General features: G+C 43.8%; 1 protein-coding gene across 3 annotated transcripts in view; it reads left to right on the top strand.

The window, feature by feature from the left end:
• Positions 1-27,210, top strand: part of FMNL1 (formin like 1) — a 1,060,054-nt gene that overhangs the window by 840,418 nt on the left and 192,426 nt on the right. For all 3 annotated transcript variants that reach the window (XM_085647374.1, XM_085647364.1, XM_085647383.1), the window contains exon 14: positions 13,153-13,387. In XM_085647374.1, the coding sequence (XP_085503500.1) occupies positions 13,153-13,387 (235 nt within the window). The remainder of the gene's footprint in view (positions 1-13,152; positions 13,388-27,210) is intronic.

Raw genomic sequence — 27,210 nt, 5'->3', positions numbered from 1 at the left:
TACTTCTCTTTCTCTTATTTCCTTCTCCTTTCTTTTCGCAACTTCTCTTTTTATTCTATTTTGTAATTTTCTTCTTTTTATACACACACATCCTAATCTCAAGATCAGTATTAGTATTACCACACAAGTCACTGGTATTAGTATTTTACCTACAAATGAACTACCTAATCTTGTTAATAAACCCTTTATAGTAGAAAACCTTTTACCAAGTTTCTCCCAAACACTTTCAACCTCCAATGGAACAATTTCCTCATGCAAATCAGTTATATTCTTAATATATTTCTTTAAATTTTTGCTCTCGTCAGGAATATAAGTACAGCAATGTTGTACCTTCAGCATTCCACAGACTCCTCCCTCTTTTGCTAAAATAATATCAAGGACAAGTCGATTTTGCATAATCATGGCTCTCATGGCAACCATTTCGGTATTTACCATTAAGAACCCTCCAGCTGTGCTTGTCGATAAGCGATCCACAACTGTAGACAATTTTCTAATTTTATGTGCATTCAGAGATATTCCAACGGCTGGTATCAGTGCTCCAAAAATATCCCCTACAATTTCTGACCAACTTTCCCTCCTTCTACGTGTTAATTGTCTACCTATCTCGTGCAAACCGTCCTCTCCCCTTCCCACATGAAATATTTTTGGGAAGACCAGGCCTAGGTAGCATGTACCATACCAGTGGTCCGGTAACTTATAATAAGCCCTGTTCCCACAGATGTAATATATTCCAGGGAATACCGAATCATTTCCTCTTTTGAATCCCCATCCTCCCATGATTTAATATAAGTCATGGCATTCACTTGCACCTACAAAGTAATTATCATAAGCAGTGTTATCTCTACTAATGCACAATCTCCCTCTCTGAGGCCAATCCAAAGCCATTGCAGGATTTATCTCTCCCTTTAAATGGTTTTCCTTTCCAGCATCCCAAAATGTTGTTTCCATCTTTTCCCCAGGCGCCTTTCTTTGCATCTTAATTCTCCTCTCCTCTGCAATGTTCAGGAATGCTTTTTCTTCCTTCCTCAGACTACAAGTAAGATTATTCTTAAACACTTTTTCTAAAGTTAATTCTCTAGTTTCTAAGAAGAATTCGCCTAAAATTTTACCAGGAATCACCTTGTTTAGTTCAGGGACTACAGGTATCTGTGAGAAAACATTATCTACATCAGTAAAATAATATTCTAATTTCCTTGTTCTATAGAACAAGCTTGCTAATACACTACAGGTTATTCCATATGTCAAAGGAAGGTGATGATAGGTGACACCCTCTGACACCGATGCAGGTAACTGCATACAAACATAACAGTCTCTAACTTCCACAGTCTTTACATATTCATACAGCAACTTTGAAAAAAAATTATTAGAAAAATTAGTTATGGACCTATCCTTATGAAAATCTGTTCTATCTACCAGTTTAGTAGCATGAGTATCATAAACCTCTTCTCTATTAGTCCTGTTCCCTGTGTGTTTTTCCACCTTTTCAAATGTCACTTTAAATGAAATCGTTATTGCTAATATGATCAATAGAAGCATTAGTAATCCTGTACAACAACAACACATTTTACACCGTCTACGGAGAAACCCACATGTAGGTTTTCTACCTTCTGTGTTTGCCATTTCGGAAATGATCAGTGTCTTTTGACTTAGCCTCTTTTATTCACAACTTAATTTTGTCTAAACCTAAGGCTCTGAATGCCTATTTGGTTCTTTTGGTTACATGTCTTGTCCAGTGTTTTAAATTCTCTGCGTCTTCCTTTGTCACTTCAATCCGGCATTTGATCGTCTTTGTCTCGGATTTCACAATCTTGGTTCAGAACTTCCTGATCATCCGTCTCTTCTCTGATATCAGATAAGATAACTCTCAGGATTTCCGAATCGTCTTCTTCTTCAACCACTTCCTGTACAGTCACTCCTAGACTTCCTTGTCTGTCTGCTTCCTTTTGTATATCAGGAAGTGCCACATACGTCCACTCCGGTGACTTGTACTTCTGGTTGGGTTTCTTTATTCTCTTTTCAAGTGTGCCTGATCAGTGTCTTCTGATTTCTCTTGACTAGACACCTCATCTACTTGTTCTGCGTTAAAAGATTTTACTCTCGTTAGTCGATATCTCAATCTTTTAAGTTTATTAGGCCAGATTTCCTTTTTTGATGGTGTCTTCAACATGTTCCCCTTCTCACCTCGCTCTGTTTTCCAAGCTCTTTTCCTCAAGATTCGTCCTACTTGGCCTTCTCCTTCACTTTCTTCCGATTCTGTATCGGTTTGGTTTTTACTTTCTTTGGATTGTTCTCTCAGGACCTCAGGTTCACTAACTACTGTTTTCCCTCCTCGTGTTTCTTCCATGCAAGCTTCCTGCTGACTAACTGTCCCTTCTTCTACCTGGATGTGTGTTGTCCCTACACCTCCTCGGGGGTCTTCCGCAACAATCTTACCCTCACTCTCTGTATCAAATTCCTCACCTTCTAATTCTATGATCCCAGGTGGAATTTCTCTTGTGTTTGCACTTGGTGCTTCTTTAGGAAGAATTTCTTGTTCAGTTTCTTCAATGTTTTCCTTTATCCTTTCTTGTATTCCCACCTGTTCAGTCTCTGATTCGGAGCTAGTATCGGAAATTTCCAGTCGTCTCCTCAATGGTATATTCTCCGGATCCGCAGCTTGGCTGAACTCCGATTCTACCGTTCTTGGAGTTTGTCTTGTTCTTGTTTTTTCTGATTCTGACTGGTATCGGACTCTTCCAAATACTCTTCCTCCGGTCTATTTATGGGACTTGGGATGCGAAGAGTATGACTAGCATGAATCCAATTCTTTACCCTGGCACACTTCACAGCAGTCGTCGTGGTCCGAATCACTTGACGTGGTTTCCCCCAGCGTGGGACCAGACAATTTCTCCTTCTATGCACTTTGATCCGCACCCAGTCTCCAGGACTCAAATCATGAGCTGGCTTCTTTTCAAGGGTGGTTGCATCCAGTCCAACCTGATGAAACACAGAATGAATGGTATCAGCCAACCCCTTGCAATAATCTAAAACAAAGTCATCAGATATACGCAGTAGTTTGTTGACAGGAATGAAAACATGTCTCATTGCTCTACCCATAATAATTTCATGGGGGCTCAGGCCAGTGTTCCTATCAGGAATCGACCTAATAGTCATGAGCACCAGAGGCAAGACATCTGGCCATTTTAGACCTGTGGCCAAACACATTTTCCCAATCTGTTTTTAATGGTGCCATTCATTTGTTCCACCACTCCAGAAGCCTCTGGGCGATAGACACAATGTAGTTTCTGTTGTACATTCAATGCTTCACAAATCAATTTTATAATTTTGTTCTGAAAATGCTTTCCTCTATCTGATTCAATCGTTACTGGGAAACCAAATCTAGGAATGAACTCTCTCAATAGGAATTTTGATACAGTAACTCCATCACTCCTTCTAGTCGGGTAAGCTTCCATCCAACGTGAAAACAGGCAGACAACTACTAGGACATATCTTAGTCGATTACATGGGGGCATTTCAATTAAATCAATCTGCATTCTGGTGAAAGTACCTCCCTCCCGTCCTATGGTTCCCAAACTCACCACTGTTTTTCTTCCTGGATTATATTGCTGACATATAAGGCATCTTTGACACAGGCTTTCAGCTACAAGCCGGAACTTGGCGTTATACCAGGTCTGTTTGAATAGTCTAATCATGGCATCCCTACCTACATATGCCTGTCCATGGTACATCCGTGCCATGGTAGAGATCATGCTAACAGGCATTACTGGTCTTCCATCGCGATAAACCCAAACTTTGTCTACCTCGCATGGTGCACATCCTGATTTTATCCACTGTTTCTTTTCCTCTTCTCCTACCTCTTCCTGTAACTGCCTCACCTCCTCCCAAGTACTCACAGTGTTATTAAAAAGTAAGGGACATGAGTTAATTTCCTTTTCCCGATTCCGATTCAAGGAGTTTTGGTTCCTCGCACAATACTGCGCTATGTCATTCGCAAATTCGTTGCCTGCTGACACATAGTCAGTACCCTTGAAGTGGACTGCGCATTTTACAACTGCTATTTGCTTAGGCAGCTGTATCGCCTCAAGCAATTTCCCAACCACTTCAGCATTTCTGATCGGAGTTCCACTTGACGTCAAGAACCCTCTTTGACACCAAATTTGTCCAAAATCATGCACCACTCCAAACCCATACTGACTATCGGTAACCACAGTGACTAGTAGATTCTTTCCCAACTTGCATGCTGTGGTCAGTGCAAACAATTCAGCAACCTGAGCTGATCTTACTCCTGTCAGGCAACACGCTTCCAACACAGCCGCTACAGTACATACTGAATACGCAGCACTCAGAATCCCTTCTTCAGTTCTCAGACATGACCCATCCACAAACATCACATAGTCACTTTCTTTCAGAGGCACATCTTTTATGTCCGGACGTGGCTTAGTGCAATAATCAAGTACTTCCAAACAGTCATGATCCACATCATCCTTCACTTCCACATCCACAGCATCAGGTAGCAATGTTGATGGATTTACATTAAGGCACCTTACAAGGCTCACATTTGTAGCACCCAGAGTGACCTTTTCATATTTAGTCAGCCGACTATGCGTCATAAATTGTGTACGGCTTCTTGTCAAAAGAATTGCAACATCATGGGGAACAAACACTCTCACAGGATATCCCATCACAATGCCTTCACTCTGCTCCAGACTCTTACAGGTAGCAGCTACTGCTTTCAAGCAACCAGGTAAAGCTACAGCTACACGATCTAGTACAGCTGAAAAGTAGGCCACCGGTCGTCTTAATTTTCCATGCCTTTGTACTACACAGAGAGTGCACATCCATCTCTCTCACTGCAATAGAGCTCAAATTCCTTTTCGTAATCGGGCGTTCCAAGAGCTGGTGCTTCACATAAGCTGTCTCTCAGTTGTCTAAAGGCCCTCATCTCTTCTTTATTTAGTTCAAGGGGATCTTTCACATCACATTTTGTCAAGCGCACCAAAGGTTTTGCAATCAGCGAAAAGTTGCTGATCCACTGGCGACAATATCCCACCATTCCAAGAAACATTCTCACTTCTCCTGAGTCATTGGTGCTCTCATTCCTTTTATTATTCTGATCCTGTCTGCAGTCACTTTCCTCAGGCCTTTCTCAATCTTATGACCTAAGTATTGTACCTCCTTTTTACAAAATTGTAATTTCAATGGGGATACCTTAAGTCCTCCATCTGCCAAATGATTTAACAATGCAACTGTGTCCACCACACATGCCTCTCGCGTCCTCGATGCCACCGATAGGTCATCGATGTATTGCACGAGTACTGAACTTTCGGGCATTTTCAAATCTTTTAAAGACTTCTTTAGAATCTGATTAAATATTGATGGACTTTCTGTATACCCCTGTGGGATACGGCACCATGCCAAAGTACGTTCGCTGAACCGGAACGCAAACATTTGTTGCCTATCGGGGTGCAATGGAATAGAAAAGAAAGCATGACACAGGTCAATGACTGTGTACCATTTCGCATCATGGGGAATCTGATATAGGATTACTGAAGGGTTCGGTACTATGGGGCAGCAGGGTACAACAATTGTATTCACTTTTCTCAAATCTTGCAGTATCCTGAAAGTTCCGTTAGGCTTCTTTAAACCCATGATCGGAGAATTACATGGACTGCTCATTATTTCTCTCAGAATTCCCTGTTCAATCATCTTGTCTATTACAGGCGTCACTCCCGCAATTATCTCTGGTGTCAATTTACACTGAGGAATATTCGGGTAGCTTACTCCTTCTTTTACAGTTATTTTCACAGGATCTACCTTTCTCATCAATCCCATATCTTCTCCTGTGAAATCCCATACCTCGGGTTTCACTGTTTTCTTCAATTCCTGCGGCAATTCCTCCGGATAAAATACAACAAATACCTCAGTAGTTTCAGGTTTCAAATTTGCCATTGTCATTCTATACAGTACATCCTCATCAGGAGTTTCAAAAGCTATGCCATCAGGGGTACAGAAGATAGTACAGTTAATTTAACACAACAAATCTCTCCCTAACAAATTCACAGGGCTAGTATCACACACAACAAATCGATGCATGTAGGTGAATTTCCCTATTTTAACTTTAACAGGATCAGTAAGATAAGTTTTTATCTGTCTATTTGAGACTCCGACTACTTGGATTGTGTCACCCGAGAGAGGAAGATTTTTAACGTCAGCTGATCTAACAGTTGAACGAGTAGCACCAGTATCTACTAGGAAAGTAATATTTTCATCATTTACCTTTCCAACCACAAAGGGTCCTGTCTGGTCTACCTCTAGAGTTGCGCCAAGTACGCACTCCTCTTCCTCTCCTAGGCACCGTCAATAATTCTCTTCTGACTCACTCTCATCGCGCTGCAACCAATACTGCGAAACAGCACTAGCGCGCGGTAGCTTCGTTACCTGTTCCTCGGTGTAGAATCCTGTCTCATTACAGTATCTCTGAGGATTTACGCTCTGTGGAAAAGGTGGCTTTGGCACCTGACACTGTTGGGTAACAACCTGCTGCTGTCGTGGCGGTTGACAACTCACCTCATTCTGCACCTGTGGATTCAATGATGCATTATCACCATTAGCACTCTGGGGCAATTTACACTCGGATTTCCAATGCCCTAATTTTCCGCAATTATGACATGGCCATTTCTTTTTTGCTTCCTCTAAACTGATTTGTCCCTTTCCCTTTCCAATATTAGGTTTTTGTCTAACTTGGCCTTTTCTATTAGCCTGCTCAATTAACTGGGCCTCTTGTCTCTCCGCGACCTTAACTTGTGCCCACATTGCCTTTTCTTTCAGCTTGCGTTGTTTGGCTTCAATTTAATCGCTGAAATATTTTGCATGTCGTAACACTTCATCTATCTTTTTATTTTGCCAATCCACTGTATGCTGTTTGATCATTTCGCTTACCTCGGGTCTTAAACCATAAACAAATCGATATACAAAATGACTTAAATCCTTCTCACTCAATTTCTCATCCCCACTGTATTGCTTAAAAGCTAACAGTAACCTTTCATAATAGGCATGAATAAATTCCGTAACCTCTTGGTGAGTTCTATCAATTTTTACCCAATCGGTTTCCTTTGGCGGCACTTTATTTTTCAGAAAAGTAATTACCTGTTCATATTTCCTCATTACCTCCGGATCAGGGGCTACCGTCTGAGGATCCCTAGGGTACTCTTGAGCTGGCCAACCGATTGTAATTTTACATTCTGCCCATAAATCTGCAGGTATAATTATATCAAAAAGACCATTCAAATCTATCCACAACACTTTTGATAATTTAACAAACCTTTCTACCTGTCGGTACCACTCAACTGGTTTTTCTCTCAACCTTGGGAAATCATTTGTAAATGACAAAATGTCCTGTCTAGTCCAGGGAACATGCAAATAAGCCCCTCCTGGGATTTCCCTCATGGGACATTCAGTTACTACTGGCTCCTTTTCTCTTACTGGAAATGCCCAAAATGTTTTGTCTGTCGCATCCTCTCTCTTTCGAAACCACCTACTTTTCCACCTATCTACATCAATATCTTTCTCAGAAAAATCTACTCTATATGGTTTCTATAATGATCTTATTTTCTCAAAATCAATACCCATTTCACTCGCTGTCTCTTCAAGTTTCTCATGCAAACTCCTCCCTCTCCAAGTTATACTCTTGCAGAGAAACATTAGCTCCTCGTCCTGATATGCTTTTATGTTTTTCAGATGGAATAGTCCCTACTATTAATTCTTCCAATGTTACTTTTAATTTTGCCACATCTAAAGGTTGAGGTTCTGTATATTTTCACTGTAAACTCCTTAACCAATCACTTCATTCCTCAGAAGTGGGTCCTACAGGGATTGTCTCACTTCTTATTCTATCCGTATTTCTAACTGGGGTCTCTGGTGCCGATTCTGTTGTCATCAGCGTCTTACTTGCTGGACTTTGATTTATAGTCAAATGTTTAGGAGTACTTAAACCTGATGTTCCTGCCATATTTTTCCATGCATTTCCTCCAGATCCACTTCTTTCTGTCTCGATTTGTTTATTACTATTGTAGGGAACTGTTAAACAATGCTCACTATCCATCTGTTTATCAAAGACAGGCATTACAGGCCCTATAGTTACAGGTACAGTCACTGCTTCCATATTTTGGGTTAATTCTCTAATTTTCTCAGTTAATTCCAGAGTAGTTCTAGCTAGTTCAACCGAATTTTCATTCCCAGTCCTAATAGGTTGTGACATTTCAGAGTCTCTAAATGGATTATTTTTCCCTAAATCAGGTGGCGTGTGCTCAAAATTTTTATTTAGCACGGTTTCTTCTACCGGCGCACTCGGCGTCAGCAACGTAGAATTTGGTTGATACGGGGGAGGATTTTAATAAAACATGTCCTCTAGCACTTCATCCTCCGATTCACTCACACCATACTTATAACCTTCTGACCCTGTATTGTTTCTCTTTTCTGTACAATTTCTGCCACTTGTCTCTTCAGTATTTCTCAAAGAAAACATACCATCAGTCATGTTTGCATTCTGCCATCTTCTCATTCGGTCCTCATGACTTTCCTGCCCACACTGTCTACCAAACATGTAATTATACCTTCTTCCACTCGGATACCGTTCCCTTTCATACATCTCTTCTTCCCACTCCATCAAAGCCTCAAATTGAGTAGGTCTAGGTCTCGGTTCTAACCTCATCATTCTTTCTCTTAGGTTTCTTAATACAGCTAAACTAAACAAACCACTTTCTGGAAATGCTAGAACTCCATCCTCTTTTGTATACTTTGCCCAATTCTCTAGCCAAATACATGTATGGTACCCATATTTCGCTACCATAAAAGATGCAGGTGATTTCGGTGGAGGAAGTATCTGTCCTTCCCTAGTCACAATCGGCTTATCCTTTTTAAATAGACTTTTAATTTTCCCAAACCATGATTTTCTCTCTTTCTCAGGTCGATCATAGCACATAATTTTTACTTTTCCCTAGTTCCGAATCATTAGACTTTTCAAATCACTTCCCTTGCGACTATTCCGTATGCTCTCCAATCCCAGCGCGACTCACACTAATGCACCAATCCTGTGCGTCTACGTCACTTCTGAAATTCTTCAATCCCAGCGCGACTCACACTAACGCACCAATCCTGTGCGTCTACGTCACTCCTGAAATTCTCCAATCCCAGCGCGACTCACACTAACGCACCAATCTGGGGCGTCTACGTCGCACTGGCAATTCTCCACTCCTAGCGCGGCTCACACCAACGCACCAATCCGTAAAAGCTTCGTCTCTCTATGACTGGCCAATCCCAACGCGGTCTTTCTGACGTCAGCTTTTTCTTGCTACTCCTGCTTCTGCTGACCCCTCCTTTACAAAATTTACCATCAAAATGTTCTTACCTTTTCTTTAATCAAAATCTGTTAGTAACGACATAAAAACACCACCATTGCCTGTTTCACTAATCCAAAGAGATAGTTTTGTTCGTTTACACAAGAATTCTGTATTTCCAGTAGACAGTGCTTACCTCTACCCTACCACAGAATTATTCTGTTTCGCCGATAAAGTAGCACTTCCCTCTACCTTACCCTTCTAACAAGCAAAAAGGCTAACCGTTTCTCTGGAGATAAAACACATGTGGAGACTACACTGCTCCTGAGAATTAAGGCCAGAGTTTCACGAGAGAGCCTGTTGCTATTTCACTCGTGCACGTTCACACAGAAATGTCCCTACCGATAACACACGACGATGTCATCAACTCGAAACCAGACAATGTGTTGTGCGACTTCACTTGCCACACATTTCCCCGTGTACATACAGGGCAACCAAACAATACACTGTGCGACTTCACTTGCCACACTTTTTTCCCCGTGTACCTACAGGGCAGCCAACTTGCTACGTCCCGGAAGTTTTCAAACCAATTGACAACATAAAACGCAACACGACTCAACATAAAGTGTTAGATCATAAATCAATAATCAATAATCACCAAACCAATGCAATAAAACCATCAATCTGCTACCAGATAACTGCTCCAGCGGAAAAGGGCAAATTTACATATCCTCCCTGCATCACAGACCCGTCATCACACTTACTCATTCATACACGCATTCATTGGTGGGGCCCATAACACCAACACTCATACGTCTCACTCGAATCTGCACACAGGAGGAAAGAAGCGCTGGACATGTGGGGGGGTACCTTGTTACCTATCAGGAGTAATTCCTTTACATTATATACATTATATACATCTGCACATATAGAATCCTAACATTAACATCAAGGCACTCCACCACTTGGTCGATGGACCAATTAGTTAGACTGGTTGATGGTGATTTAGAACCAGCTAAAACACATTTAAAGCTTCAGAACTTTTCGATTAGCTTTTCAATACCGTATTAAAGAATCACAAACTCGTTTCCTGTTAATCAAGTTTAGTTTATCTAATATAGTCACTTTGTGTTGGCATATTCAGGATTACAGTTCAACAATTTCTCTATTGAGCGATTTCCTGTCTTGCTTTCTAACATAGATTGATATGACATGTATAATTACCTAAATTTGGACATTGGCAACCACCTCCAGAAGAACCTGTCAACCCACATCAATAAGCAAAATCCCTTCAGATGGAATTGTCCTTTTATAATCAAAGAAAACCCAGGTAAGTCCAGGAAATCTCCTTCAGCACGACGCAGTCCCCACGATTTAGCCAAGGGACCAAGCAATCGCACCAACGAACCAACAATCCAGCAAATCGACTCTCCACACCAACAGCCTATCACAAAAGCAACATGAATCATGCAATTCTCTATTTCAACACATCCTAAAGTTAGTTTGCGTACCCCAGTTAATCATTTAATTATTAGCCATGCGATTAGCATTTTAGTCCCACGTGTATTTTGTGTTTATTAAGGTGCAATAGATGGTTAATCCTACCACTCTACACAAATTAGTACAAGTTAATATTTAGAATGATTACATAATTAAATTTCATTCAAAATAGAGACGGTATACAAAATGTTGTTTTACCCGCTCCATCAATGGAATGAGGAAGTAAGAGTAGAGTGGACTAAGACTCTGGTGAATAGAGTAACTGTTCAGACTGTACTCAGCAGCAGTTATCCCACCCAGATAGCTATTGCTGTATCCAGGAATAGTTATCCCACTCAGGTGTGAACAGTTTTATTCCACCTATGTAAAATATATATACACACATGATGTTAGTAACTGTAGGCCGATTGGCAGAGCTCAATATTGTGATATGTAAACCTCACACAAAGCATTGGTAAATCTGGGGCTCATTGACTTGGAATGCCTGCACTGCAAGTTGTGGCAGTGCAGCTCTAGGAGAAACATGGCTCCCAGAAGGCTTACTCTTTCTAGAGGACGAAGCGGATTTGCTACCTGAGGATGTCAGTCATGGCCAACACTCCTTCTTTGCCCTACCATGATTGTGCTGAACTCAGTCACCCCCCAGAAAAGCTCTTAAAGAAGATAATTTCTTCTCCCCTGTTACATCCAGGAATGAAAGTCACCATATGCCGGCTTGTGGTTATTTGAACTCATACTTGCAAAAAGGAAGGCAGCACATCTTTAGCTGTACCACTAAGCATGTGGTAAGGGTTTTATTGCCAGTCCTCACAGCCAGAGCCAGCGCTTCAAAACAAGGCCAGTTTGGGGAGTTCTCCAAATTACCGTCAAGAACTGGAAACATGTTCTCACAGATGGACTTCTCTGTGAGTGCAGAGTGCCAGCCAGGGACGCCACTGCACAGGAGCAAGCAGATAAAGAGGGATGTTAAACGGAACGTCCATCTTCCTATCTCTGACGCCATGATGTAATGCAGTTTTCCTGAAGAAGAAGGTATGGCCAGCCGTAAGTCTATCCCTATCCAAGATGTTCACATTGACAGTGTTTGTGAACAGAGTTTCTCAAGCCAAGATGTCATTTCCTGCCTAAACTATACATAGGGAAGCTTTGGTCAGAGAAGTCATAATGCTCTTATATCCCTATGTTTAGCTGTGTTCATTGACCACTTATACCCATCTTTCTCCCTAATTTTTACTTTTTTCTGCAGCAGCATGACTAGCTGTATATCCCTCTTGTAAGACTTTATGCAGGGCTCTTTCTGCCCAACGTGTCTCAGCTTCATTTTGGCGCCTTGATTTTCAATGCTTGTATCAATCACCATCCTCAAAAAGAACAACCATTATTGGAAAGGAGGTTTCTGTGTCCTGTGTTGATTTTTCCTTCTAACTAGGACCCTCTTAGTGAGATACTTGATGCTTTTCATGTGCCTACTACATGCAGCATTGAACTGTGTCTAGTGGAACAAGTCTAGCCGTTGATGCCTCTATATAGCCCCATTCCCTCCAACCAGCAACACATAAAGCTGATTTGGTTTATGGACTGCATTGAAATGCATTATAACTATGAATTTTTATTTTAATACAACATAGTTGCCTCAAAGTGTACAGCTTTAAGGAACTCTTTTAACCTTTTCCTCTAGTCAATTGTAGCAAGCAGTGGTATTTGAGCCAATTTCCCAGCTATGCGACCCAAACCTATTACAGTCCAACTTCTGTATTCACCAAACATTTCCATCGCCACCTATACACAAATACTTTTATACATAACTATCCAGAGTTGGGATCCAGTGCTGTCAGCTAATGTCCAACATGCCTATTTCAAACTACATGGTGATTGTTAATGGAATTAAAATTGCAGACTGCCTGGGATTTTGTTTAATTCTTCCTGTTCTGTCTTTATGTTAATGTAACTATTTATTAATTGAACCTTTTTTTTAGATAGTATTGCAGACCACCTCAGTGCGAGGGGGATTCGAAGCTGTCAAATGCAATGAGTCACACGCGTATTATAGCACTGGCTGAACAATGTCAAGAAACCTTATAAAAGCACAAACTTTAAGACTTACAAAGTACGTACTAGAGTCCATTATCTCATGCAGTTGACCCATTAAAACTGTAATGACATTTAACGGCCAAATAAGGTATGCGCTGGATGCCATTGAATAATGTACTTAAGAGGATTTGTGTACTCTTTACCATGTTCCCTGAACCCACGTTACATTACAGGATGTGGGTGTGTGCATGCATTGATATGGTCTTTGTCTTGATGATGTCCACAGAAAAGTTTTTGCGAATCGAGCAACCAGATGAGCTCCCGTCAGCAGCTCATGGAAGAGGAGCCCATGCGACGCCCACATTCCACCATTGAACCGAGTCTGGAGATGCTGGAGGACAAAGGATTGATCCGGCAACTGCGTGAGCCAGAGGAGCAGAGCGCTGACGCCTTGCCTGCTCCAGCAACAACTGACCACATCACTGTGCTTATGATAGAGGCCCCATCAGCAAGTAGCACAGGTATGATCTTTATGCTGTGGCAAGGAGTGGGAAATACCATGAGTGAGTGGGCCAGGGATTAGAGAGAGGTTTCTGTGGCATTAAAGCATGTATCATGAACATCTTAGAGACATTTAAGGATCAGGAAAGATATGGTGAATGTGATTAATATTTTGGCAATTGACACTTCTACCCAAGCTGTAGAGTTTCATATGAATTACTTCAAGGAGGTTGGATCAGGTGGCTCCAATTACTGAAACATCTTGTTTCCAGTCCTCCCTTAGACTACTCAAACAAAGGGATCCTGGGAGATGTAGTCTCTTAACTTCTTTGAACAAAAGACTCTGGGCCGGATTCACAAAGGGCCTCCGCTCTTGTGGTGGAGGCCCCGCAGTTGTTGTAAAATGACGATCAAGAGCTGGAAACATGTTATTTGAGTGCAATGATGTCTTCTTTTGTATCCCAAATGACTAGTTTCCATTCATAGAGAGGAACTCCACAGTAATGTGAGTTTGTCGGATTGAGTATTGTTTCACATCTTGGGCAATAGATCAAAGAATGTTCGGCTTAGGGGGCATAGGTGTGTGAGAGCACTGTTCTAATTCTGAATGAAAAAGGGTAATGTGTTACACTGCCTGCTTGTTGAGAGGGGGAGCAAGAAAGTATTCATCAAGTTGATCTGTAGAATAATATTCATCAAGTCATTGAAGCTGAAGATATGCCATGTGTGGCCCACTGGGAGAGGACAGCATCTGAGCTGAGGCATGTGTATGCAGAGTGAGTAATGTGCACACATTTGATGCAAGCTGATTTAATATGGCTTCTACTCAAATGAAGGGTACCCTGAAGCTGAAGAATTTACATGCCACCTCTTCAGCTCTGAGACTACTTATCTGCGTTAACATAGTATGATAGTACAGTGTTGTGAGGTAAGGGGTCACAGCTGAAAGAAACAGCCTTTTGCATTCTCTTTTCTATCTTCAATGCCTGCTCCATTTTCCCATTGCTTTTCGGATACCTCCCTGATGACGTGACCTGTTAAAATTCTAACTTTCACTGAATTCCTTTACATCTGTTGTCATATATTGAGGCCAGTTGTGAAATCACATAGTGTGTGGAGTTGCAAGATGAGCAAAGTGTCCAATTATATTTACAATTGGAATGAGAAGGCATATTGATTACATTTTTCTTTGAATGTGAAAAGATCCATCTCCATCATTTGCCAAAGTTGCCATGGGAACCCATATGATGTAATGTGGCTTGGTGTCAAAAGTACAACAGATATGATTTCGGTGCAACCTAATATGGTGGCCGTGCCTACCAAGCACCGCCATCCATATTTGGATGGGTGTTCTCAAAGGCCTTTGCATGGCGGCGATGCTGCCATGGAATGGCTGGCGGGAATTGCTTTGGGAGCCCGTTGCGGCCCCCCAGGGGTGTTAGGGGCTGCACTTGGGGGGTACCTTTGGTACCCCCCTACATTGCCATGCACAAGGTGGCAGGTACCGCACAGTGCCTGCCACGCTGTGCATGGCAATGCACAACATGGCATTTTGGCATTGCGGCGGGCACCTGCCACAATGTCAAGATAGCGGGATGCGACCTCCAGGGTGGTGGTCGCATCCTAATCAGTGGTGCGGGACCGCCGCATGTCTGGTGGCAGGTCCCAGCACCATTAGGATGGCGGGCGGATGAAGTGCTGGGACCGGCCGCCAGACGTGCGGCAGTCCCGTACCACTGATTAGGATGCGACCTCCACCCTGGCGGTCGCATTCCGCAGCAATGCCAAAATGCCAAGATGGCATGTTGTGCATTGCCATGCACAACATGGCAGGCACCGCGCAGTGCCTGCCACCTTGTGCATGGCAATGTAGGGAGGTACCATAGGTACCCCCCAAGTGCAGCCCTGCAACCCCCAACCCCTGGGGCCCACCGCGGGCCGCCAAAGCAATTCCCGCCAGCCGATGCCTTTGAGAACACCCATCCTAATATTGATGGCGGTGCCTGTTAGGCACCACCACCATATTAGTGCCCAGTTGCACCCGGCCGGCAATCATAACGATTGCCGACTGTCGGAAAAGCGGCGGACGCACTTTGCATGCACCGCGATACCCCCCGCCATGATAATGTGGCGCGGGGTAAATAAGGTTGTGATGGCGGGTGGATCCCCACTGCCAGCCTGGCGGTGGCGATCCGCCCGCCATCATAATGACCCGCTTAGTGCCAACACACCAATTAAATAATCACATGTGAGGGAATACATCTTGCAATGTCAGTTCATCACATATGTATTGTCCCTGTTCTTTGTCCGGAGGCCCGCCTTTCAGTGTGACCAGTTATAGCTTTATACTTTTATCTATTCCTTGCTGTTCTGACCTCAAACTGCAGTAAGTCTTTCTCTGTATATATCTGTTCTAAATCTGAATTTTAGTCTTGTTTCCACTTTTCTTCACCAACTTCTTAAAGATTCTTATAAAAAATAGCGGCAAACTCCAGCATCTTCCTTTTTAGGTCTCGGCTGCGAAGGCTGCGCTTGCGCAGTCTCGCTCCGAGATTTAATGACTTTGAGAAGAGGGGCTTGCACCCGCCCCTCTTCTCTCCTGTTCTCCATTGGCTGGCCTCTTAAATGCTGGCCAGCCACTGGAGAAGAGGTCCAGTCACTCCGTTGAAGCCCCGTCCTTTTCGGATCGGGGGGCGTGTTTTTTGCGAGAAGTCTCAGGGAGGAGACAACAGCAAAACACGCCCCCAAATCCGAAAAGGACGTGGCGTTTCTCCGAGGCATTTTCTGCTGTGCCTCGGAGAAAGGCGGTGGTGTCCCGGCGTTGCTCCCTCACCTGTGGCAAGTACCTGATCAAACTATTTTTGATATTTAAGAGCTAGACGAATACTTATAGGTTGTGTCTTCGAAACCACAACCATTCAAAAGTGGGGTTTTGACAGAAAGGTGTGAAAAGAAGCTATTTTTGATTGACTTAGAACTGTGCACTGTTAACCAACACTAACAAGCATTTACAATGCAATGGTCTCGGCATTGGTAAAGTTAGAGCTATTGGCATTGCTCATGACATTATTTTTGTTTATGTTTGTGTTTTTAAAACATTTAAAGAAACGGCATTGTCATGAGCAATGCCAATAGCTCTAACTTTAACAATGCCGAGACCGTTGCATTGTAAATGCTTGTTCTAAGTTGGACATTCAAGGTTTAAATTCTGTTTCCTTCCCTACATCAGTCAAACAACTTCATTTGTTTCATATTTAAACCCAGTGGAGTTATCCAAATTGAGGCAAACATTTTGTCAGAAATCTTGGTCCTCCTTATGGGGGTTTCTACCCAAATATTGAATCAAAAACATCATCTGGCCATAATATTGCGACTACAAAAATATTTTGGACCAGAATATTGAAGGTAAGTATATTGTTTTTTAAGTGCTTTACTATAATAACGTTTGAAATTTGTTGTTATTTTAAATGTTATAGTTAAATGTATTTCTGTTTTTTGAGGTTGTTTTATATTAATATTTTTGTTACATTTTTTAATTGTCACCGATTTGTTTAATTGTTTAATTCATTTTTATATTAAGGATTGAATTTTAATTTTAAATTGTCTGGTTTATTGGAGGATTGGGTGGGTTGGGGTTTTGTTTAGATTTTAAAGAATGTTATTCCCTACTGTGTTAATTATACAAAATATTTTACTTGTTAATGATTTGCTTAGTTGTTAAATATATTTTAAATTTATATATCATATTTTAATTAAGAGATGTGGTGTTTATTGGGGGATTTTGTCGAGATTTCTTTAAATTGATAATTAAAATATATATAAATTTAGATTACCTGTGTAATATAATTCCTTAACTGGCAATTAGTAGTAATCTTTTAAAAATATTTCTTAATATAATGTTAACACTTATTTCTTATTGTTGTGGGGTATATTATGCATTTGGTTGAGTTTTCTAATTAAAAAAATTTCGTTAAGTAAAACATTATGAGGCTCATTACGACAGTTGGAATCTTCGCAACTGCGTCAGAGCCATTCCGACCGACTCGTCAGTCTACAGTCTTACCACCCGATTACGATGTTCTCGGTTGGAACGTAAACCAGCCGGCCATACCAACTCGGTTCTGACCTATTCGACCTATTCCTGTCAGTCGGAACCGCACCGTAACCCCCTATGGACGGCATTTCCTACGTTGGGATTACAATGTCGCTTTCCAACAGCCTTTCTGCGTCAGCCTATCCGACACGGAAATGCTGTCGGAAATTGACTTTGGTCCCCTGGCTCCTGAGGCCTATGGTTGCTGGCCGAGGGGGTACCTAAGGTACCCCCCTGTAAAACCCTGCACTGTGTCGCAGTGCTTAATTTGTAAAATGTTAAGTACCAGGGCTCTGACCAGGAGGCTACTACAGCTTGCACCACATCGCCCCTGTTATCGCTGCCAAAACAACTACTAACCATCTCTATCTCATGTAAATGCAACAGTTCAGATTAATCCAGGTCCTTTTAAGCTAAAGGAATGGCTGGGGAGGCAGGTATTAGTATTTTTTAATGTATATTGTTTTCCTAAACAACTGTTATACTGCTCATCTCTAAATTACATGAGCAGCGCCACCTTGTGACAGACTGCCCTAAGTGTGGTGTTGACAATTAGGTGCCGGTGCCAAGCACCAGAAACCAATTAAGTGCCGGTGCTCAGCACCGGAAAGCTCCGGCTCAAATTAAGCACTGCTGTGTCGTAATCCCGTGGTCGGAACCGCCGACCGCAAGTCGGTGTGTCCTGAATCCGAGACGGTGTTGGGAAGAGGCTTTCTGCCCGACATCGTAATGGGCCCTTATATGTTAAAAATGAAAGGCAAGTTCTATAAATGATTCTTCTCTCATGGAAATATTTTAGAAATATTTTACATTTTTAAAAGGTTATTTTTTTCATTTTGTTTATGTATTTTCAATTTTTGTGATGGTAATTAATTTATATGGGCATAATGAATAGGACACCCCAAAAATATGCACTTTCCTCAATGGTTATTAGGTTAGAATTTGAATAGTACATTAGACCCCTCCAATGTATGCACTTTTCCCAAAGTTTGTTGCACTGGTGATAGAGTATAAAGTCTTACTCAAACCTTCCCCCATCCAATGTAAGTGCTTACTCCAATTTTTGCTAGACTGGAGTTAGAATTGTAAATCTGACATCGGCCACCACTCCTGGGTTGTAAATGTATAGGTATTTATATAGCACCGATCACCACTACGGGTATCTCAGCGCTGTACTCATACCGCTGAAGGAACCCTTCCTGGCTTTCCATGTGAGGTGTCCACTCCTGGGCACCCTCATGGTGAGGACAGGCATCCCAGCACTGTTGGGGCCGTTGTGGAGATTAAGCAAGCTATTGCCCAGAGTTGCAGCGTGGGACCCATGATTAGAATAGGCACTGAGGCGAGAATATCCGGTCCGCGGAATTTATAGCCCGAGACCCTGCCGCGACGAGAATCGAACCCTGGTCCCGGACCAGTGCTCTGCATCGAGGTCTGCCACTCTAACCATTGAGCCACACTTCTCCACGGTTGACATGTGCTTTCCTTAATGTTTTCAAGACTGGAGTTAGAATAGTAAATATTACCCTCCCATATATGCAGTTTCCCTACTGTTTGTTAGGCTGGAGTTAGACTAGTAAATGTGACCCCTCCTCTACCAGGGTATATATTTTCCCCAACTTTAGTTGGATTGGAGTTACAATGGTAAATGTAACTAACCTTTCTCTTTCCCCAAAATTGCACTTTTTCCGATGTTTGTTAGGCTGGAGTAACAATAGTAAATCCGAATCCCCTCTAATGTCTCAATCTTCCTAACATTTGTTGGACTTGAGTTAGATTAGTATATGCGACCCCTCCCACCCCCGACTGCATTGCCCCAATGCTTGTTAGATTGGGCTTAGAATAGTAAATCTAATTTCCTTTCCCCACACAGTGATGTATTCGAATTGTTTTTTCTTTGTTTTTCGACGTAATATTTTTATTTATTTAATTCTGTGTCCTATTTATATATTTTGAGGGTATTTTATTTAAACCTATGTGTTTAAAATAATTGATACAGTATTAAAATAATGTAGTTTTTAAAATAGATATATTTCTTTTATTCAGCAATTGTTTTTGTTTATAATCATTGTTTTATATTTTTGTTACATGCTTTAGTATTTGATAAATAAGAGTTCTAGTTACATATTTTTTTCTAAGTTTAATATACATATAAAAGTTTCCTTTTTAAAGAAAGATTATTATTTACATATTTGCATATGTTGTTTTTAATATTTATTTTCAAATATTATATAGTTGTATTTAATCATTATTTTTATTAGTATAATAGATCTATTTCAATTTATAATTTAATATAGGACTATTTGTTAAAGTGGTTTTAAACATACTGTATTTTAATGAATTACATATTTTTCAGGTACTTAGGGCATCATTAGGATGAGTCCGCCCGCCATCCTGACGTAAAAAGGGACCACCCGCCATAAGTACGGCTGTCCCATGGGGGTGATTAGGACGCGTCCGCCACACTGGCGGGTGCATCCCGCATTTTTAACATTGCGCCGGGCGGTGGTTTCAGCATCACCCGCCGCAATGCCAAAAATGCGTTTTGTGCATATGCATGCACAACGTGGCAGGCACCGCGCGGTGCCTGCAATGTTGTGCATGCACATGCAGGGGGGTACCCCCCATGTGGCCCCCCACCCCCCAACATCCTGGGGGCCCGCAACAGGCCCCCAACTTCAAATCCGCATGCCTTTCCATAGCGAAAGGCTGCCTCCCGCCTGCATCTTGATATAGATGGCGGTGTACCACCACCATATTAAACCCTTTTCCGCCCGGTCTTCCCGTCCGCCGTGGTACCCCCGCCATGCAAATATGGCGGGAGGAAATGGGTGGCGGGCGGGGAAGGATGTAGGGTGGCTCGCCACCACCATGCGGGCGGTGGCGATCCACCCTACATCCTAATGGACCCCTTAATGTTAATATTTTTTAATGTTATAATTTTTTTTCAAAGTGCATTGCTTATTTAGAAAAGTAAAAATTTTTAAGCTACAATGATAATAAGATTTAAATGTATACACCATACTTATGTACTATGAATATTTTGGTCCAGGATATTTTTGCAGTCAATATTCTGGTACATTTTATGTACGTAAAGTCAATATTTGGGGCATCAATATTATTCTGTAATATTTTATGTATTGCAATATTTTGGTGGTCAATATTCTGTCAAACGACCCCTGTAGCTGAATATGCCAAAAGTCATTCTTGAAAATGAAAACCATCATTATTTTTTCTCTGGTCACTTTTAGCAGGTTGTCATCAACCACTGGTAGAAGCTACTGCATCTGTTGTGTTGGCAGTTTCAGGGACTTTAAAGGTCAAGGATAACCACAGTTATCCCCAAACAAAAGTCCTCATTACCCACACAATACCATTGCAGTTATTGTGTTAGATATGTCAGCTTTCTAAACAAGTAAGTGAGTTTCTTAGAAATACGGCGACTTTTACTTTTGGAGGTCTTGCCAGCTGTTATGTGTAATACCCTTCTAGTTTCTATGACTCTAATAAACTCCTCTAATTCTTTCTCTTTCTCTTTCTCTTTCTATCTCTCTTACTCTTTCTGTTTTCCTATCTCACTTTATTTATCTATCCATAGTATTATTTTGTTGTGGTTTAATGCCACCAAACATCTGGATCTTCTCTCATAAGCACATAGTCTTTCTGCACAAACTAAAGCAACAGATGTGCCTACTTTTTTGCTTATTGTGAATTCTGTACAGGATCAGCTCATCCTTCCTCTGTTCCTCATAGTGGGCTCAGTGTACAGGGTTAGCCCCTCGTTTATCTATCATACACACTGAACTGTGCGCAGGATCCACTCCCCCATCCTCATCATCACTCATGGTGACAGAACCAGCTCCTCTTTCCTCTATTAAACATGGTGAACCCTCTATTCAAATCAGCTCCCCCTTCTGATGAAGCTCGTGGTGAGATCATTCCACAGGACCTGCTGTCCACCTCTTTCTCGATTGCTCATTATGAGATGTGTACAGGATCAACTCCTACTTCCTCTCCGCTCATGGTGAGCTCCATACAGGATCAGCTCGTCCTTCCTCTACTGCTCAGGGTGATCTTAGTTTACAGGATCAGTCCCCCATTCCTCTGTCAGTTAGGTTAGCTAGGTTGATTTCTCGTTCCTCTTTACCATCTGGTAATATCATTCCAATCTTCCTTTTACTGTTCTCACATTATTGCGGTGCTATAAGTTAATGCCTTGACTCAATATAGTGTTTATTTATGTACTGTAGAGTATGCAAGCTGCATCAGGTAAACTTTAAAAACTGTTATACAGTTCAGCTAGCTGCAAGCTTCCTGCTCACTCCTGGCTTCACCTTACTAGTCTTCTTTCATTTCCTGAGTCACCACGCTAGTATTTCCCCTGTTGGCCGTTATGCTCAACCTTTTTATGCTACAAATATTGCAGTAGGATGGGGCAAGAAGGTTAACAGATGCATAGTCTTCTGTGTTGCTTACGGCTGTCTGTAGTGGGGGGCGTAGCCAACAACATGGCAGAATAGTCGCACTCTCTGTGAGCTCTGGCCAGAGATAATTAATCTGTCGAAAATCCTGCCGTAGTAGGGGGCATCCAGTACAGCCTTGGCGATCTACATGCAGGTGTCACATCACAGACTGGCTATTTGGTGATTTCTGGCCCTGGACCCTGCTGAAAATTAGAATTTGGGGAAAGGAAATCCTGGCCGGTTGGTGGAGCACTAAATTTCTGCACTCACCAACTGAAGATATCTTAGGTCTGACTGCTGGCGTTCTGCATCATCGGTTGTGGTAGGTGCTCCTGGGGTGACGTAGTACCGGGACAGCCCGCGAAGAACACCTGGTCCCATGGCGCGGAGCCTGCTTCCCCGTGATAAGGGCCTCTAGTAGTGCTGGTTGATACACGAGCGACAGGTGTTGTACAGCCGAGGCCTGGTGTGGTGGGTAGGAAGGAGTGTTAGAAAGTGGCTCTGTATATACTGTTCCCAAATAGGTAGTGTGCACAGAGTCCACAGTCCCCAGAGGTTTGGCACAGGCTAAAGTTAGATATAACCTTACTCTCTAAAGTGGTAGCTTGGTCGAGCAGTAAGGCAGTATCAGAGGACAGTGTAAAGCATTTGTTGTACACACTCAGTCAGCAAATGGTCTCACACACTCAAGAACTGAACTCTAGGCCAATGGTTTTGTATAAAAATATATAGTTGTTTTATTTTAGAACCAACAATAGGTATCAAAATATACTTTCTCAGAATGAGATGCTTTAGATAAATACTTTCAATAGGCAATAGACTTTTGAATGCAATAGGTACAGTTGTTGCAATAGGCAACACAATTTCAAACGCAATTTTACATTGAGCTCAATGGGAATTTCTAGTTAAATGCAATTGATTATGTTTTGGATTACTTTTCTTACCACAGGACTGGATCCTAGATTCAGTCCTGGGACATCTCCTGTAAACAGCTGAGTAAAAACGTTTTGGTTACAGTTATGATTTTTAAGGAATATTATTGTGTTTTAAAAGTTGACACTTTTTCACATAGAATCACCAATGTTATCCTACGCGAGGAAATTCACTTAGCAGGTAAGTGGGGTTATTGTTGCTTTTCCTAACTCAGTGTTGGATCCTGGATCCAGCACTGGGACATCTCCTGTAAACAGTTGAAAGAATGTGTTTTTGTTATACAGGCGATTTTTAACGAATATTTGTAAGTTTGCAAAATCGAATTTCTGGTGAAAACCAGGCAATGTTATCCTATGGAAGGAAAATCAAGTTATAGGTAAGTACGGTTGTAATTACTTTTTAGGGTCAGTGCTGGGCACCAAGATCCAGCATTGGGATCTCTCCTGATAACAGGGGAGTAAATTTGTTTTCGTAATTCGGCTGATTTTCGATGAATATTTTAAAGTTCCAAAACTCGACACTTAGAAGAATTTCCAAGCGAAACCAGTCAATGTTACCCTATGGAAGAAAAGTGCGTTATCAGCTTTTGGGTAAGTACTCGACTGGCAGAGTTAAGGTTCTGAGCATAGACTCAGAGGTCTCCTAGGGTCAGGTAAGTACAGTTGTTACACCCTCAGCAGCACAGGGGCAGCCGGGTGCAGAGTGAGTTAGGCCCAATGTTATCCATTGGGAGGCAGGGGGGCCCTTGTTTGGTGGCTGCTGGCTAGCAGGCCACCCGGCTATGGGAGCTGGGCTCCTGGTCACTTGCTCAGGGCAAATGGGGAAGTAGGTTAGAGTAGAAGTTGCACTGCCAGGGCCACTCGGGCGGCTGGGTGCAGGGTGCTTTTGAGCCGTCTGGCGCTCAATGGATTGCAGTGGAGAAGCTCAAGAACAAACAAAGGCTGCAAGCTCGGGGATGAAGATTCTTCAGGTGTGACCACCACTTCGAGAGGTAAGTTGGGTAGTTGGAGGATAGGTAGGCACCCAGGAGTTGGGCACAGGGGGCCGAAGGGCGCCGGGTGAAGGGGTGCCCTTTGGCATCTGGAAATCTTCCCCTCTGCTGGTCGTGGTTGGAGGAGTCCCTGGTTCTGAGGCTGCAGGCATCGTCAGGAGCATCGAGGTGGGTCCTTGGGTGCTGGATTCGGGGTCACAGTCACTGGGGGGACGTCCTCATGGTCTTTGTCCACTCCGGCACAGGCCAGGCTTGGCGGGTGCAGAGTGTGCAGGGTTCGCGGTTCCTGGCTGATGCCAGGGGTCAGTTACTTGCTTTGAGCAGTACCACTGCTCGTGGGAGTCCTAGTTGCTTAGAGTCACAAGGTAGCCAGGTCCTCCGGGGTTTTTGAGGTTGCTGGCCACTGGAGATGCCGGGGTTTAGCAGGAGCATGTTCGAGGGTCGACAGGTCGGTAGGGCTGGGGCCAAAGCAGTTGGTGTCTTCCTCTTGTTAGCAGCTGCACAGCAGGCCTTCTTGTTTCATGATCTTATTTGCTGTTTTGGAATCTGGATCTGAGGAAGGAAGGTTCAGGGTGCCCCTAAATACTAAATTTAAGGGCGTTACAGGTAGGTAAAGGGCAGGGACCAATGGGTCCCCTCCCTGGGGTGGGTACACCCCCTATCCTGCCACTCTCCTGTGGGAGGGGGGCAGTGGCCTAGTCCTGATTGGGCAGGGCTTCCCATCTTCAAGGTGGCGAGAGCCCGGAGATGTGCTTCACCTCGCCTCCCCCACCTGAGGGGTGGGGTTGGCAGAGGCTGGCACACCCCCTTTCCTTCCTTGGGGTTTCCGGACAGTCTTCCTGCCAGAGTGGGGGTCAGAACCGGTAGGGGCCAGTTGCTGAGTAGAGCAAGTGGCCTGGAGAAGCTCACAAAGGCGGAATGCCTTTGAAGCTTCCCCTGCTCATCCTAGGGGAGGAGACCTAGCACCTTGCCCAGGATGTGCATTGTTGCTGGCCCAGGAGAGCGGATGGCTCTCTACCCAGGGGTCCAGCAACATGTATGCTGTGTGGCAGCCTAGGCAGCCCCTCAGACAAGTCGTGGATTGTAGGTTAGGTTCAGGGGGCATCTCTAAGATGCCCTCTGTCGTGCATTGTACATTAAATCCAACACTGGCATCAGTGCGGGTTTAATGTGCTGAGAAGTTTAATACCAAACTTCTCAGTCTTCAGTGTAGCCATCATGGTGCTGTGGAGCTCGTGTTTGACGATCTCCCAGCACCATATTCTCTTAAATGACAGCACTGCACTTACAGTGCCCAGGAATGGACCTGGGTACTGTAGGGGCACAGGGCTCATGCACCTGTACCCACACCACTGGTATAGGGCACCCAGCTAGAGGGGTGGCTGATGTATGCCAGGGCAGTGTGTGTTGTGGGCATGGCACACAGGGATGTGTGCCATGTCGACTCTCTGTTTTGTTCTGCACCCAGACACTCAGCCTGCAAGGGCAGTGTGTGTGTGTCAGGGTACAGGGCCTCTAAGGGTTGCACAATAAGTGCTGCAGCCCTTAGGAGCCTTCTCTGGTCACAAGGCCCTGGGTACCTAGTGTACCATTTACCATGGGCTGACATGTGGCCAGAGATGCCAATTGGGTTTAGGCTTCAACACAGTTTTAGGGAAGGATCATAGGCCCTGGGTACCTGATTGGCAGAAGCCCAGGGCAAACTCAGTCAAAGTACATCAGCAATTCTGCAAAAGGTGGGGGCATACCATGCAAGAAAGATGGCACTTTCTCACAAGGAGGAGCTGAGCAAGGGTGTGGACGTGCACTAGTAAGAAGCGCTTGGACTGGACTGCTGTCGACCGCCACCAAATGCGGCAGTAGGTGCCCCGCAGTGAAGCTGTACGGAGGCAGCCTGCGCAAGCTGCCTGGATGGATCCCGGGCCACCAAGCCTGCTCCACCCAGCTGAGAGCACACTATCAATGCGGGGCTGCTCGGGAGACAGGGACCGCACAGCCGAGGCCTGGGGTGTCCTGCAGGGGCAAGGGGTCGAGAGTGATGATGAACTCCAGGGCAGAGAAGAGGCGCTGAATACCTTACACACAGCAGTGATGAGTGGCTGGGCCCAGAGGTAAGGCCGGCTCTGAGAGAGGCCCAGGACGAGTGGACCAGCGGCAGAGCAATAATTATTTGAGTGCCACCTTCAGTTACACATTTGGGCACAACCGAGATCCCCCTCCCCGAAGGGAAAACGGAGAGACTGCTGGGGGCTTTGGACATTGCGCTGTTGACTTGTTGACTGGTGGTGAATGGTTCTTTGCTGAATAGGGTGGGCCCAAGCGTGCAGACATAGGATACTGCAGGACCCCCTGTGGTTGAGCACGGTGCCTGTGAGCCAATAGAGAGGCTGCGAGGTGATGCCTCTTGATGCCCCAGGATTGGGGCATGTCCTGGTCGCTGAGTGCAATTGCCGCTGGGGGACACCACAGAAGAACATCACCTGTGCTGTTGAGGGCCTGTGGTGAACAGCACAGAAGGCACATTGAGGCCTCGGTGGTGGCCCAAGGCGCTTTCAGCAGGTGAGAAGGTGGGTCACTGGCAGCTGCAGATCATCCTGATTGCCCCATGCAACCCTGTCCTGATGCCAACTGGACACTGGACTGATTGCTTGTTCGCCAGAGTTAGTGCCTCCTGACACCTGCATTCCGCCACCTCACCCCTTTCGGTGACAGTTCAGGCAGGGGTGCGCATTGGATGGAAGTGAGACTGCCCAACAGAAACAGCAGCACAGATTGGTCTGGCCGGGCAACAGAGAGGATATTCACTTGCTCCCCTAGCTGGTCTGAATCGTGTGCACTGTGGTGGGGGACATTGGCAGGTACGTGTAGTGATCCGGACAAGTGCAATACATATCGTCCCGTAAGTGCACAGCGGAGGACACAGTGGCAGAAACGCAAGGGCTGCAGCTTGACCAAGGGAACGGGGAGCTGCTCCATTCTTCTCTCTTCCCTCCCCCAGGCCCTTTTGGCTGCCCGCTCTCGCCTCTTTCCCCTTGGACGGTTTTGTATTAGCCTGCACAAGGTTATTGGATTCTCACCCGATAATAGCACAACTGCTGATCACCAAACATCATGGTGAAAGACAAACACACTAAACACCCTTGCTACAGAAACATGGACCACTATACCAAAGTCATGGGCCCCCAGGTAAACATGGAGGAGGGTTTACAGTCTCTGCAGAGTAATGCCACATTATTGAAAGCGATCCAATCATTGAGAGAGGTGCTGAAGGGCAAGATAGGGGAGATATGCTCGGAGGTGTCTCTTTTGCACCAAGACCTACCCAATGTCTCGGAAAGAGTAACAGAGACTAAGACTCGACTT

Source organism: Triturus cristatus, chromosome 1_1 (assembly GCF_964204655.1).
Source record: "Triturus cristatus chromosome 1_1, aTriCri1.1, whole genome shotgun sequence".
Taxonomy (NCBI): domain Eukaryota; kingdom Metazoa; phylum Chordata; class Amphibia; order Caudata; family Salamandridae; genus Triturus; species Triturus cristatus.
The sequence above is the reverse complement of the archived record's forward strand: the minus strand, read 5'-3'. Positions and strand labels throughout refer to the sequence as shown.